This window comes from Anser anser (assembly GCF_964211835.1).
Source record: "Anser anser genome assembly, chromosome: 5".
Lineage (NCBI taxonomy): Eukaryota > Metazoa > Chordata > Aves > Anseriformes > Anatidae > Anser > Anser anser.
This window is the reverse complement of record NC_139725.1, coordinates 60900755-60914320: the sequence shown is the minus strand read 5'-3', so window position 1 is coordinate 60914320 and position 13566 is coordinate 60900755. Positions and strand designations below refer to the sequence as shown.

Genomic DNA, 13566 nt, shown 5'->3' with positions numbered 1-13566 from the left:
ATCAGGTGGCTTAGGGTACCCTGAAATCATGAAGGACACTTCTGGGTCGTGTCCTCTGTCCTTACACTTTTGGGTCAAGCTGATATAATGTCATAAAAGCTTTGTAAGAATGAAGGGAAGGACAAAATTTAATAAACAGTGTTGTGTGTTCTTGAGTTCAGAGCTTGGGAAGAGAGGACCAGCTCTTTGTGCTGTCCCACCCAGAGGCTCTCCCTGTAACTTAGTTCTGGGATCTTGTTTGGCTTGAAAAGGCCTCCCTGGGGCCCTGGCTCTGCCGGGCACCTCCACAAGTTTGATTTGCTGTGGTTACCTGTGAAGGAGCCTTCTAGGGGAAGTATTTCTCTAAGGGTTGAGTTGTCTTCCCTCAGGTGGTGTTCATGTCGCCCAGAGAGGTGGTGGGGTCTCCTCCTTGGAGAGCTTCTGAAGCCGCCTGGCTGCGGGCCTGGGCTCCCTGCTCTGGGTGGCCCTGCTGGAGCTGGGGTCAGACCAGGTGGACCCAGAGGTCCCTGCCAACCCCAACCAGTCTGTGATCCTGTGCTGGACACTGGGGAGGGTCTTTTATTCCCAGAGGATGCGATCCCACGTCGGCCTATGCCGCTGATGGCTGCCCGCTGTGGCGCTGCCCTCTCTCTGGTGCTGGTGCTCCTGTCACGGGCAAGTCCGCAGTCAGGGGACCCGCTGTTGTCAAAGCCATGTCAAAACCACCCCTGTGTCAATGCTGTGACAGAAGCTGCCTGAATGGGATCGTCGTTTGTGGGATGCCCTTGCCTGTTTGAAGGGTGCAAGAAGTCTGGCAGCTGGGCTTGCTGGGGCCTGCTGTTCACTCGAAGGCTCTCCTGGTTCTGCTTCCAGATGGGATCTGCGAAGCTACTGAGGAACATGGCACTGCTCACAGCGTCGCCTGGTGCTGCACACAGCCCCTCTTCTCTCTAAGCTTCAGCTTCCCGAACGAGCGATCCTTAAACGTGTCTGGCTCTCAAGGCTCCGTGGCAGCAGTGCGATGTGCTCGCTGCTCTGACTGGGATTTTATATTTGGCAACACGCTGCTTAAGCGTTCTCACCCTCGTTGCTCGTTCCTACATTCACTTTGCCCTTTGCTATGTGCTGGTGTAAGCATTTGTGAACTATGTGGTGAACCAAATGGGAGAGTTCATCTGGCAGGAAAATAACCCAGCGACTAACCATGTGGCTGCACAAATGTTTGTTTCTGCCCCGCAGGAGACGACAGCAAGGGAAGGAGGTCGTACAACGGCGTGAAGGGAGATGAGAGCAGCAGCAGCTTTGGCACTGGTGCTGGCTTAACCTGTATAAATACAATTTCGGTTTTCCTAGGCTGAATATACGAGCCTGAGGCTGCTAAGACTTTTGCTACTCGTGCGAATGGGAGCTGATGTCTGACCTCTTGTTTGGTCACTCATTTCCAACTGAAATGAATGACACTGTTTACCTAGAATTATTTACCTGCAAGGGAATAGTTGACTTCCTTGTATCATAAAACACGACGTGTGCTGGAGCTAGCATGCAGCGCTTTCATGACAGGTTGTGCTTTCACAGTCTTTTCAAACCAAGCAAGCTTCATGGTTCTTCCTTACATACAGCTCTTGGTGCCCTTGCAGTGTTTCCAGTGCTGTCTGGAACATGGAAGATGTAGCTATTGTTCCAACAGACTGCTCTTTTTACCTTTTTAAGTGTGTGTACATGCACCCACAGTGTCTCTCTGTGTTTGAATGGATTAAGGAAACGGGACCGTGTACTTTTATGCTTAGGGTGAAATAGAAGGCAGTGCTCTTGGCAGAAATTTGGCTTGATTCCTCCTGAAGGCTGAGTGAGATGAGCCAACATACGCAGACCATTCAACAGGTATGTCTACAAGAGATTGGTAAAGGTTTTGATTTTGAGAGGTCGTCTTGATTTTGAGCTTTAAAAAAGCTTACATGCTTCCCATTGAGACCCCAAACCACTGCTGTCTTTGTGGAAAACCATGGTCATGTGCCTGGTTGTCTTCCAGATGTGTGTTTTATCAACTTTATCTTCTTATTTCTGAGATTAGATGTGAAATGTGGGGAGTGTCTTGTGACAAGCCCTCAGTATTGTGGTCAGGATATCCCGTCATGCCATAAATACTGTTTAATTTTTTTTTCCCCTTTTACCATACAGCCTTATTTCCTTGTCTTGATTCCACATGCCATTGTTGCACTGTAAAATGCATTGAAAGGACAGAACAGAAGGTAGAAACCTCAAGTGAAAGATTTGTCTTGACTATTTTGGGTCCCTAAAGCATTTATTTTTCTGTTATCTGTGTTTTATTTTTTTTCACGTGTGATTTCTGGTATTTGCAGGTGTTTCATAAGACTGAGCAAGCGAATGCTCAAAATACTTGAGTTGACAAGGTCTGCAGGCTCTGGGGGCAGGTCAACCCACACAGTGGCGCACGCGTTTCTCCCAAGGTCACAAATGGGTATGGGACTAGAATGGAGCAACGTGTCCTGTATAGAGTCTGGTGTGAGATCTTAGACTTGTTAACGATAAGTATGTTTGTCCTGGGTCTTGGGAGCCATTGAGCACCACTGAGCTGGACCACATCTGAAAAATGTGCAGTTCCTAAATTTAAGGCAGACGCGGAGAATTTTGTAATCATCTCCTAGGTTTAGGTGTGCTGTGGGCAGCTACAAATCCTGGAAGCTACCAAGCTTGATGTTGTTGAGAACCTGAAAAACTTGCAAAGGTTCTTACTGAAAGAGAATAAAACAGAATAAAAGGGTTATTGACATAGCTGTATAATTATTTTAGCGCATGTGTTTGCCCAGTAGACTGTAATGGGCTTGAAGTAGTTATTCTGGTACATTGGGTAAATTCTCTATTGATTTTGGTATGCCTAGTCATTGTGAAAACTTATTTCTCAATGCCACACAGCTGCTCTTGAGTTGTCAAGCATTGGCCTGTCAAGCATTGGCCTGTCACTTCGACTCAATTGAGATAAATGTGCCACAAGATATGTTTTTATTATTGTGTGTTTAATTGAGTATGCATTAGTGCCTCGTGAAGAACCACTTTATTTAAATATCTGTAAAATATTTTCTATTTACTATCCATAGTTAATATCATAAAAGGTTTTTCTCTAATTTTTGAAGGGGCGTTGAGGAAAAAGAAAAGGCTCGTGTACTGAGTGAGTTAAGTTTCAGCTTGCTGCAAAATCCTCTTGTCAGGTCCAAGACACTTGAAATGGTTTTGTAATGGAGATGTTGAAACACAATGGGTGGCGGGAATGTTTCTGTTTATTATTAATTCACTCAGTATGTCTTTTTTTGCTTTAAATGCCAGTCATTCAAGACTGTAGTTCAACCACTACCTGGTCTGCTTTCTTTCTGGTAAGTGCAGTTGAGATGTACTGGTCTGTAGTGTTTGCAGGATGGTCAGGGCATGTATACGGGTGTTTGGAAAACAGGGTTAACTGTGGCTGAGTGTCTTCTGATTTTTGAGATGTCTGGGTTCATTTAACCTCCTCCTTTCTGCAATATGGAGCAGAACTCGTCTGACAGAACAGAAATGAAACAAAAGTGTACGCGTGCATCCTTTTCCCAAAAGATATAAATAGTCTAAAGGAAAGATTGTATGCTTAGCAGCTTGGCAGATGATGCTGAGAAGTGACATAATACAGATATAGACAGAATACCGGAGCCTTTTTTTGGTTATGCTTTATTACTTAAAGGAGAAGCTAAGATCAGCTCTCTGGAGTCTAGGTATTTCTGAAAATAAAAACGTAAATGTTAGCAAAGTGATCTCTGAGGTTTTGTCTTGCAGTGCATGTTACTGTGGGCTGAGCAGAGGGGAGCTGCAGACTGAAGATAGCTTATAAGCACTGTTCTAAAAAACCTCATTTGTTGGTGGCTAGAATTGTGATTTCTGCCTGAAACCTGAAATGCCTTGCTGCTGTAACGAGCTGTAATCTCTAGATGGCACGTAAACTGCTTGTGAGAACTGCTCGTGTACTGGTTGAGGACAGACCCATCATGGATTTTTCGGCCAAATAAGGTTTTGAGAGCATTTGGAAGTTGTCTCCTTACAAGGTGAGAACAGCAAAATCCTCATTCTTAAGACTGCACAGAATCTGAACAGCAGAGGAAGGAAGGAGCAGTGAGCATCTTCTCCAGGCTCCCTCTTGTGTTCTGTGGGCAGGGAAGGGTAGAGATGGCCCCAAAGACTAGGCAGCTACTTCAGCAAGTACTTAAATGAGGATTTCTAAATTCCTGAAGTTGAGCTGTGAAAAGAGACTTACTTTGTTCCCAGCTCCCTCCTCATCTGAGAGCTACTGGTCTCATAAGGTCCTTTGTTCCGAGGCTCTCAGAAGTGTTTGGCATCATCGCAGTCATGCTTCTTTTTCCTCTGTTTGTGCTCCCTGTCCTGTAATGTGGAACAAAACAATTGCTTTCACTCAGATCCCATAGCTTCGTGGATCAGGGAGAGTTCATCACTGCTGCATGCTCGAGGAAGAACCTGCCTTCTAGGATGTGCCTGTTGGCCCCTCAGCCTGGTTTTGGAAAACAAACCTGCAATGGCCAATTGCAAATAGTAGATGAACTCTTGGCTATGCAGCAGAAACCACCGTGGGTTATGAGTACTTGCTAAATGTACTGAAGGTTGTGAAATAAACAGGTTTGACAGCTGCTTGCTCCACGTTGGGCCATTCATACCCCAATTCCAGAATCTTTGTGCAAGACGCAGTTGTCTAGCCCAAGCTAAGCAAAAAGCCTGCGAATGGTCTTAGAAGCATCTTTGATTGAAAAATCGAGATGTCTTTCTACAGTAACCTTTCTTGTGTGTGTTTTCTATGTTTGTTTTTCATGTTCCCTATCTATAAATCAAGGATCGTTCCGATTCTGTAAGTAAATTTCCCTCTGACATCGGAACTGAGGAACAAGTGAAAACATATCTCTTTTGCTGATTCCGTCCCTTCCTTTTGTTTGTAGTTCAAGTCTTGGCTATACGTTGAAGTCTGTATTATGTTTTTAGTCTAAACTTTTCCACAGTAGAAAGGATCATTTGTTTTGCCTGTTACTTTAAATAACAGAAACATCTTGGTTATAAAAGCTGGAAAAGAGGGTCTTAGGGATTCTAAATACTTGACTCTGTTTAATAATTGTATCTACTAAAAATAACCTTTGTAAAGAAGGGTAGTAACTCATTCTGTAATAATCCTAGTCAACAGCAAAAGCCATAAAGATTTTTTTCTGAAATGATTAATGGCTGCATATCTAAGTCCTGCAAATTTGTGCTATGCTCAGCAGAATCTAAAATTTAAGAAAAAGGGTTATCTAGTTCTCCTGCATGTGAAAATCTTCCTTTGTTTTGTTTGCTCTGTTGCCAGCCGAGCTAGAAAAGTGCGTGGGGCCATCAAGCTATGCTGATGTTGTGAGGTGTTTTCATCCGTTCAGATGTCCAAGAGGCTTGATGCCTTGTCTCCCATCCTTCCTACGTGAAGTCTGCGTGTGTGTGGGGTGAGGGAATGCAGATTTGGGCACAAATCCTTTACCCTTTGGAGGCACTTTGTCCAAAACACACATGAGGTTCCAGTAAGTGTAATTCAGTTGTTAAATATCTTATTTTTTCTGGAGAGGAACTTCTGCTTCTCTTCCGCAATGTATCAGAAGTATTTTTAGTAGGATCCTGAAGTCCTTGACCATTGAAGTGTATATAAGGCACGTAGGGCTATTTGAGCATTGGTGCTGCCGACCATCTAGATGCTTTATTGCTTGTTTTCCTCAAAAATGTGGCGTCGTTGTAGACCGCTTAGGCTGAGCCATTCATTTAATATTTCATGGCGATGAAAAAGAAGAAAAAGACGGATCAAGCCAACGTCCACGGAAATGAAAGCGAGTGTACTGCTATTTATTGTCCTGCTGTGGAGGACCAGGAGCCTTTATTCCTGGAGATGATGCGATTGCTTTTGTTGGTGACATTACTAATAGTCTTCCCCTGCTGTCTGCGTGTGAGTAACTCCTGGGGAATTTTTTTTGTTATCTTCACCTATTACCAGAATAAAAAGCTAAACCTAAAAGGTATTGAGATATTTTAGTGAACGTGTGAAATGAAACACAGGTCCCAGAGGCCATACTATCTCTTCATGAAGATGAGAACCAGCGATTGGTGTTGAGATCTCATGTGAAGCTGTTCTCTTCAACCAGTTGTAGGAAGTTTTGACCAAAAGTGTAGACTGATTTTTAAGCAAGAACACTTGTAACACAGATGCATACCATGTATATAAACACGTATATGTGTATAAATAAGAAAAAATCACAGACTTGAGGCCCTTTGCTGCATCTCTGCAGAGCCTTGTGGTATTGTTCACGGTCTCAGTGTGAGGCACAGCTTGGTTTTGGTTTTGTGCTCAGCACGGTGTGAGATCAGGGGTTTTGGGGGGTTTCTTCACGCGAGCACCGCGCTCGTTGCAGTTAGCAGTGGGTGGCAGGACCCCGAGGAGCTCGTTTGGCAGGAATCCTGCAAGTGGCTTTTCTCCTTTGCCAGGAGTAAGATGGAAACCCGTGACCAAGTGTGCTTGCCATCTCTGGGGAAGCGGCTGCAGCTTGTGGGGACGAGGACGACAGGTCTGCCAGGGAGTAAGCTTGGATCCACGCGACCGTGTGCGTTAAGTCTGTCGGGAGATGGCGAGGAGGCGAGGCGTGGGCCGAGTCCCATCCTGCCCTCCACGTGTCTCCTGTAGCCACCTCTGACTTCCAGAGGAGCCATGTGTGGATAAATACATGGGTGGACGTGCGTGAGTGAGTGAGAGAAAGCTCATGCGGGGTTCCTGTAGCAAGGTGTTGGCTCCTGCGCGTGGCAGGCTATCCTCTAGCCTTAGAAACGCCAGGCCACCAGCACTGGAGTGCTTTTGCAAGGAGGGGTGTTGTCCTTAGTCAAGTCCTGTGTAAACTTGAAATGTCTTTGATTGAGGGAAAAGGGGAAAAACACGAAGCAGTTTCAGGTGCTTCTGTCTGTGCTAATGTCTCGCGCACGGAGCCCCGGCTCTGTTGCTCCTTAGGCAACACCACGCTAAAAAACAATGCAAACACCTGCGCTTGGATCCACCTGCCAAGTTCTGGAGCCTTGCACTCCCTTCTCTATAACTTAAAAACAGGGAGGAGGAGACGGGCTTTTTTTCCCCCCCCCAGTACTTCGGTTGCTGTGTTGAGAGAGGTACAAACAGCGTTGGCTGCCAAAACGAAGGAGACGGCGAAACTGTCCTTAGGTACAGGGCTGCTGCGTGCACAGACTGGTCGGGGGAAGCAGGCGAGAGCCTTTCCCTTCCTTTCCCCCTCTCTTTCACTCGGTGTTGCTTCTGCCATGATAGCGAGTTAAAAGGCTTTCGCAGAGAAGGGCAGCTCCTGAGCTGATGTCCCGATGTCTTCTGGCTTTGAGATGTAGTGTGCCAAAAGGTTTGATCTCTCCCTTCACAGATAAATCATATTTAAATGTGTTTGTTCCTCTCGCTAGAGGAATTCCTGGGCTGGAAAATGTCTAAGTAAATCCCAGATTCGCTCTTTGGTGCAGTCAGCTGCGAGATGCATTACGAAACTGCAGTTCTGCTGCTGTTGACAAAAAAAAAAAAAAACTGCACTTTTTTTTTTTTCTTTTTTAAATTGTAAGATACAATTGAATTTGCCTTGCGCTTTCTAATCTTGAAAACAGAAGCTGGGCAGAACTAGCCGGCTCCGGCCAGCTCTGCTCTGAGCATACTGGAACCAGTCGAGTTGGGAGTAGGTCGGCGGGGCGAGGGTTTGTTTAAGATCCTTTGCAGCCTTGTCAGTATTGTTTCTCTTAACTTGTTTAGTTTTGTGCTGAGTTTGTGAAGGTGCGATGCAGCCTAGCCCTTAATGTACAACTGTCTTGGCTTCGATATACCAAAGTTATAAATAGACACCCTCTTGCCCCCGTAGCAGCAGGAAATGACTGCAGCAGGTGTTGTCCTCTGCTGGAAATTTGTGCTTATTAGTACCCAAATGCTTTCTTTTTATTTAAAATAACTAGCTTTCTTGTGCGTTCTCCCTTTATTTAATGCTAATTTGTTCCAAGCATTGTCTTAAAATCTGCAATCTTCATTAAGACAGAATAAAGAAAGCCAGAAAGGTGGTATTGCCTTATTTCTGTGCAGCCTGGGTAAGAAGTGCATTTATGTGCCATTTTAAAAGTCTTTGCAGAAGGCAGAGGAGAGCCGGGCACTGGTAAAAATAGTATAGAGAATATTTTTGATTCCTTTAGTGTGTTGGGCTGGAGTTTAGCTCAGGTTTGCTGTAACAGTTGTAACGTGGTGATAGCAGTGGGTGCTTGGAAGATCTGAAGATCTTGAGAAGCAAGATCTGGTATCCCTGCTTGCACTGAGGGTGGCACTGAGAACATCACCGGGGCTTTCTGTGCTGCCAGGTAGTGCAAATAAGAGCAAATAAGGATATTGCCGTCTAGTCCGTGTGCGATGAGTTTGGCAGTGTCCATGAACAAACTTCCCCTTGACGCAAAGGACATCGGTGTCCCTGGATTAATTCTGAGCCTGAGCAAAGAGGCGCAAGCTGTTTGGGCAGGGCGAATAAACGCCATGGTGCTGCTGAGGTTGGTCGTTTCCTTCCTGCCCTTGGGGGAGAGCCTGTGCTTCCTTGCAGTTGTTGGGTACCTGCGGGAAGGGCTGCAGAGCCTGGTGGTACTGGGTGTAAAAAGGGAAAGAAAGGGGCGATGCAATGCGTGTGGGAGCACCAAAAAAGGGGGGGGGGACAATCTTCTGTGTCAGTTACCGTTTAACATGTGCCTGCCTTTTTACTCTTCCTTTCTTCCTCAGATGCGAGAGCTGCGTGGAGCTGCTGTTTGTAAGAGGGGCTGGGAACTGCCACGAGTGCGATACCCCCCTGCGGAAAAGTAACTTCAGGGTACAGCTCTTTGAGGATCCTGCTGTTGACAAGGAAGTGGAAATTCGTAAGAAGGTGCTGAAAATGTGAGTGTCACTGGTTCAAAGAATGGAACGCGAATATTTCAGGGATCATCGTTTCCAAAAATTGACTTATTCCTCCAGTAGTTATTTAAAAAACTTCCCCCTTCTCCCCCCAAAAAACCACCACCACCATCACATAGCTTGACTCCATTTAATATGGAGGGATTTCAGAGAATCTGACTCTGCAACAACTGAGGAATGAAGTCTCAACGTAGCCTAGAGGAATTCCTGCTTAGCAGTAGAAAATGTTGGGTGTTTCTGTGTGGTGTACTTCTGGCAAAGACCTGCCTTCGAAGTGGAGATGGTTACGTATGGAGGACTACAGCTGCTTTCCCTTGGAGGGGGTGAACATGGGAGTAGGGCGAGAAGCAGGACGGTGATTGTTTTGTTGCCTGAGGACCTGTTCTGAGAATTGAAGGCTAGCGCCCTTCCGACTGAAAATGGACAAAAGAGAAGCCATGTTCACATTGTTTTCTACTTCACACAGCAATTGTTAGTGGAAATGCTTGCTTACAAGCCTTGTGTCAGGCAGATTTAAGAGCTCTTGCAATTGAGATAAATTACATCTAAAATTACGTCTCAGTCCTTGTGGCCATGAAACAACATTTTATGAGGAAAATAAGCAGGCCAGTTGATGCATTGTTTAAAGAAAACCTAATGGAATGTAGCACACTTAGAGAGTTGCTTGTACAAAACTAAACCTACAGGTAAACTGTAAGCTTGGCAGCCTTTGTCTGAGACTTAGTATGATGCAAAATGAATCTTATGATATTGCTGAGGTGTAGGGAAATTGTTTTCTTGGATACCAAGATGCTGATGCGGAAAGTAATAATTTTAAGGTTTGATAATAAGGTCTACTGAAGCAAACAAAAGTCAAGCTGGAATGAAGTCAGCTTAGTTGACCAAGCACAAAGCATATTTAGAACAGAAAATATAAAATATTTGACCCATTTGGATTTGCCAGATTAATTTTTAGTAGGCAAAAAAATCCTCCAAATTGGAATTTTGCTTGACTTCTCAGAATTCGATTTTTATACTCCTGGGTGTCATGTATCTTGGTTTGCAGAGCAGGCAGAATCTCAGCTTTATGTTTTCTTGGGAGGAAAACCTGTGTGTCTTGACTTTCAGAGCCTGTCCGTGTTCTCACCAGACTTGTTGTCCCTTCATTTCTTTACTTCTTCCAGCTATCAGGAGCTGGATAAATGAGTTCTGGAATGATCTATTGATAGGGAGTAAGATAATCACGTAGCATTTCAGTTTGCTGCTGACATAAGCTTTCTGTGGTTGGCAAAGAACCAAACTCCCTTTTCTGATACTTGTAGAAAAAGCTTTTCTTGTGGGCGTTGCTGTTGTCTCTGCCTTTAACAGGTTTTTCATGGTGAAGCCCTGGCTGGAAATTACTATGTACTAATAGTCTCTGTGCTCCTGTTTACCTGCAACACTGGAAGAATAATCTGCAAACAGCAGGCACAGATAGCACTGATTTATACCAGACCGGCTCCCTTCCTTTATAACAAGCACTTCTGCCTCCTGTTAAAGACCGTGCACTGGTCAGTTGTGGGAGTCACAAAGCACATTGTTGATAAAACTAGGTCAATACTTAATATGCTTGCAGCAAGAGCCTTGTTGAATTGAAATTTCATCTGTGTGTGTTATATAAATGCTTGTTTCTCTTTTCTCAAAGATACAATAAAAGAGAGGATGACTTTCCCAGTCTAAGTGAATATAATGATTTCCTGGAAGAAATAGAAGAAATTGGTAAGTCTTAATGCTTGCATTTTTTGAAGTGCTGTGCTCATGAGAGGCTTTTATCTTCTGACTTGACTGCCTATGAGCATGTCTAAGTTGAGTTTCTGTAAAAGGATTTATCATAGTGTCAGATGTTTATCTAATTATTTTTTTTCTGTACGTTTCAATCCTATTTGCTGAACTGTAGGACACAGTTAAGTAAAACGTTTTATCTGCCAGGGGAAAAACATGATTCAAAGAGGAAGTAGTGCTTTATAGCTGGAAAAGAAAGGCTTGCAGGCCATTGTCAGTGCTACACTGTGAAAGATTAAACAGAACAGAAATTCAAATTTTCATTATATGCCCCTATTAGCTTTATCAACCATGACAGAAGCCATATGGTGTCTTTTGTCATTTTTGCTTCTGCATGTTACAGTAGTTGAAGCTGCTTTGAAGCTGATGACCTTACATACCACTGTGGTAGCATTTTCTGTTGCTGTGTAGAAGAAGGAGGTTTAGGAAGAGACATTGATTTCTTTCTCTTTGGATTAGTTGAAGTAGAACTTTGCCCTTTGGAAAGGGACTATGTTGTCAATGGAGTTTATTTTCTTCTCCTTCGTTAGGGTGACTTGTGATTTATGGTGGAGCGATGGATTTTGCTTAGGAAAACATGGATGTGTTCAAACGGGTGACTCCTAATTTTTTTCTTCTTGATTTATATAAGCTTCTGAGGCTTTTCTTTTTTTTAGTCCTGGAAGAAGAAGAGGTGGCTTAGAAAGTGCAAAAGAGGCAGTGAATGCGATTTGAAGGAAAACATGGAGATGCCACTCCCTTTCAGCTTCTCAAAGAAGCCCTTGCTCATTTTTGCACTGTGCTGTTTTGTAGCAATGTATCCAGTACGCTTAGTGCTGTGAGTAATGTGTCATGTTTTTGTTGGCATCAGAAGGCTGAGGCTGGAGAGCTAAATCGTGTGGCTGGGAAACACCAGGCACACTCATACGGGTCCAAATATCTGGAGGAGAGTGGGTGTAGTTCTGTTTGTATACTTTTTTGGATGGTGTATGGGAAGGAGGGAGGGAGTAGAAAGAATGGTTGCAGCTTAGCCAGACGATCCTGGAAGAGGCTGTGTGCTCATGGAAAGGAAAACTGCTTTTTATTTATGTAGCATTAAATACAGGTTTCCCACTTACTGCTCTTACATGGGCTTTTGGTATCTGCAACGAGGGAGTTGAAGCTTTGCCTGAAATTGCCTGAACCTCATCAGTTCGTGCAGAATGTTACGATTCTCCTGCTCTTGGGATTAGGCTGTTAAATTTCAAATGGTTCCAGAGCCTCTGATGGCAACTTGGTTTCGAAGCAGCAGAGCTCACAGCTGGTCTTCATAACCTTGTGAAGAAGAGTGAATTTATCTGTGATTGTGCTGGTCCTGCAAATGCATAACATAGAAGCTCAATAAATGGAGCTGTCAGGAATTGAAATTAGTTGCTGGAAAGTGACATCTAAACTACTAAAAGGACTAGGAAGGCCAAGTACCTCCTCGTTTCTTCATGCATTGTCCAGGGTGATGAGAGGAAGGAAGGGGTGCAGTCAGAAGGCTCTAAATTTTCAGAGTCTAAGGAGATATTTATGATCTACTAACTTTATGATCTACTGCTTAGGTAGATCCAGAAGCTGGAGGGCTGGTTAGATTCAAGAACAACACCTCTGATAAGAACATAAGCCCTGTTCTCCTTTTGCTGGTGATAAAGCTCCTTGCACATATTTTCCTTTCAACCTTTGGTGATTGTTCCTGTTTCCCTGAACTCTTCCCCACCTGACAGTTGTCACACTACTGCTACGTACCAGACTTCTTCCAGCATTTTTGCTGTGCGTGTTGTGTGCGGCACGGCTGAACAACGTGTTGGAGGCGTCTTCAACTCTGTGGGTATTTCAGATTTTGCTAGTAGGACTGGTAATTTCCTTTTCTTTGTGTATGTGAATTCCCTGCTCATTTGCGCACATGGGAAGCTGGGCTGTGAGAAGGGAAAGAAAGAGGGTAGTCATGCGGAGCAAAGCTTTGCCTCGTGGGGCCAACGTGCAGCAGGTTGGCAGTGGCTGGTGGCGGGTGGTGGAGCTGCCAGCTCAGGAAGCCGGGCAGCAGAGAACCAGATTTTCCCCTTGCTTCCCCCTGCTCCAAATTTCCAGTTTTCCTTTGAGAAGGTCGAAGTGATAAAAAGTGCAGCGTTACCCCGTTTTCTCCTTGCTTGTAAGTTTTGTTTCTTATCTTGTTGTTGGGGTGTGAGGGTGGAGGGGGATCAAAATCAAGTGCTTGCTTGGCAAAGACAAAATGTAAACATCCTGTATTCGTATACTGCACGTGACCCTGGCACGATTCTGATAGCTTTTCCAAATGTTTCAGGTAAATCAGCTCCAACGTTTGCAGCGTCTCGTTCGATTGATGTATGGTCTCACTTGAAACACATTTTCCCCCCTTCATATCAGGTGTATTATATCTACAGACTTTTCTGTTTAAAGGAGAGTGTTGGGTGGTAAAGCAAAAGAGGTGGGGGGAAAAGGTCAAACATTAGGGTAGTCACCTCTTAAGATTTCTATTATAAAGAACACATTTTTAAGTGGTTTAGAATGTAGCCACTAAATAACGCTTTGGGCTAAAATGTGTTATACAAGGCTTTAAATAGAAACCACATTTTAAAGCAGGCTTTCCCCAGAAGAAAAATCAGTTGGACAATTTGAGAACATTGTAAACAGTTTGTTGTCATTAACACTAGGAAGAAAAATAAAGTGAAAAGGTTAAAACCTGTTTTTTGGGAAAGGTACGTGCAACATCTACTGGAATAAGGCAGGTCTGTGTCCCTGAGAAGGGACAA

The 13566-nt window shown here is 44.2% G+C and overlaps 1 protein-coding gene across 2 annotated transcripts in view; it reads left to right on the top strand.

Annotated features, from left to right (window-relative positions):
• MNAT1 (MNAT1 component of CDK activating kinase) overlaps positions 1-13566 on the top strand; it is a 124264-nt gene that overhangs the window by 26762 nt on the left and 83936 nt on the right. For both annotated transcript variants that reach the window (XM_083837632.1, XM_083837633.1), the window contains exons 2-3: positions 8822-8974; positions 10656-10729. In XM_083837632.1, the coding sequence (XP_083693758.1) occupies positions 8822-8974; positions 10656-10729 (227 nt within the window). The remainder of the gene's footprint in view (positions 1-8821; positions 8975-10655; positions 10730-13566) is intronic.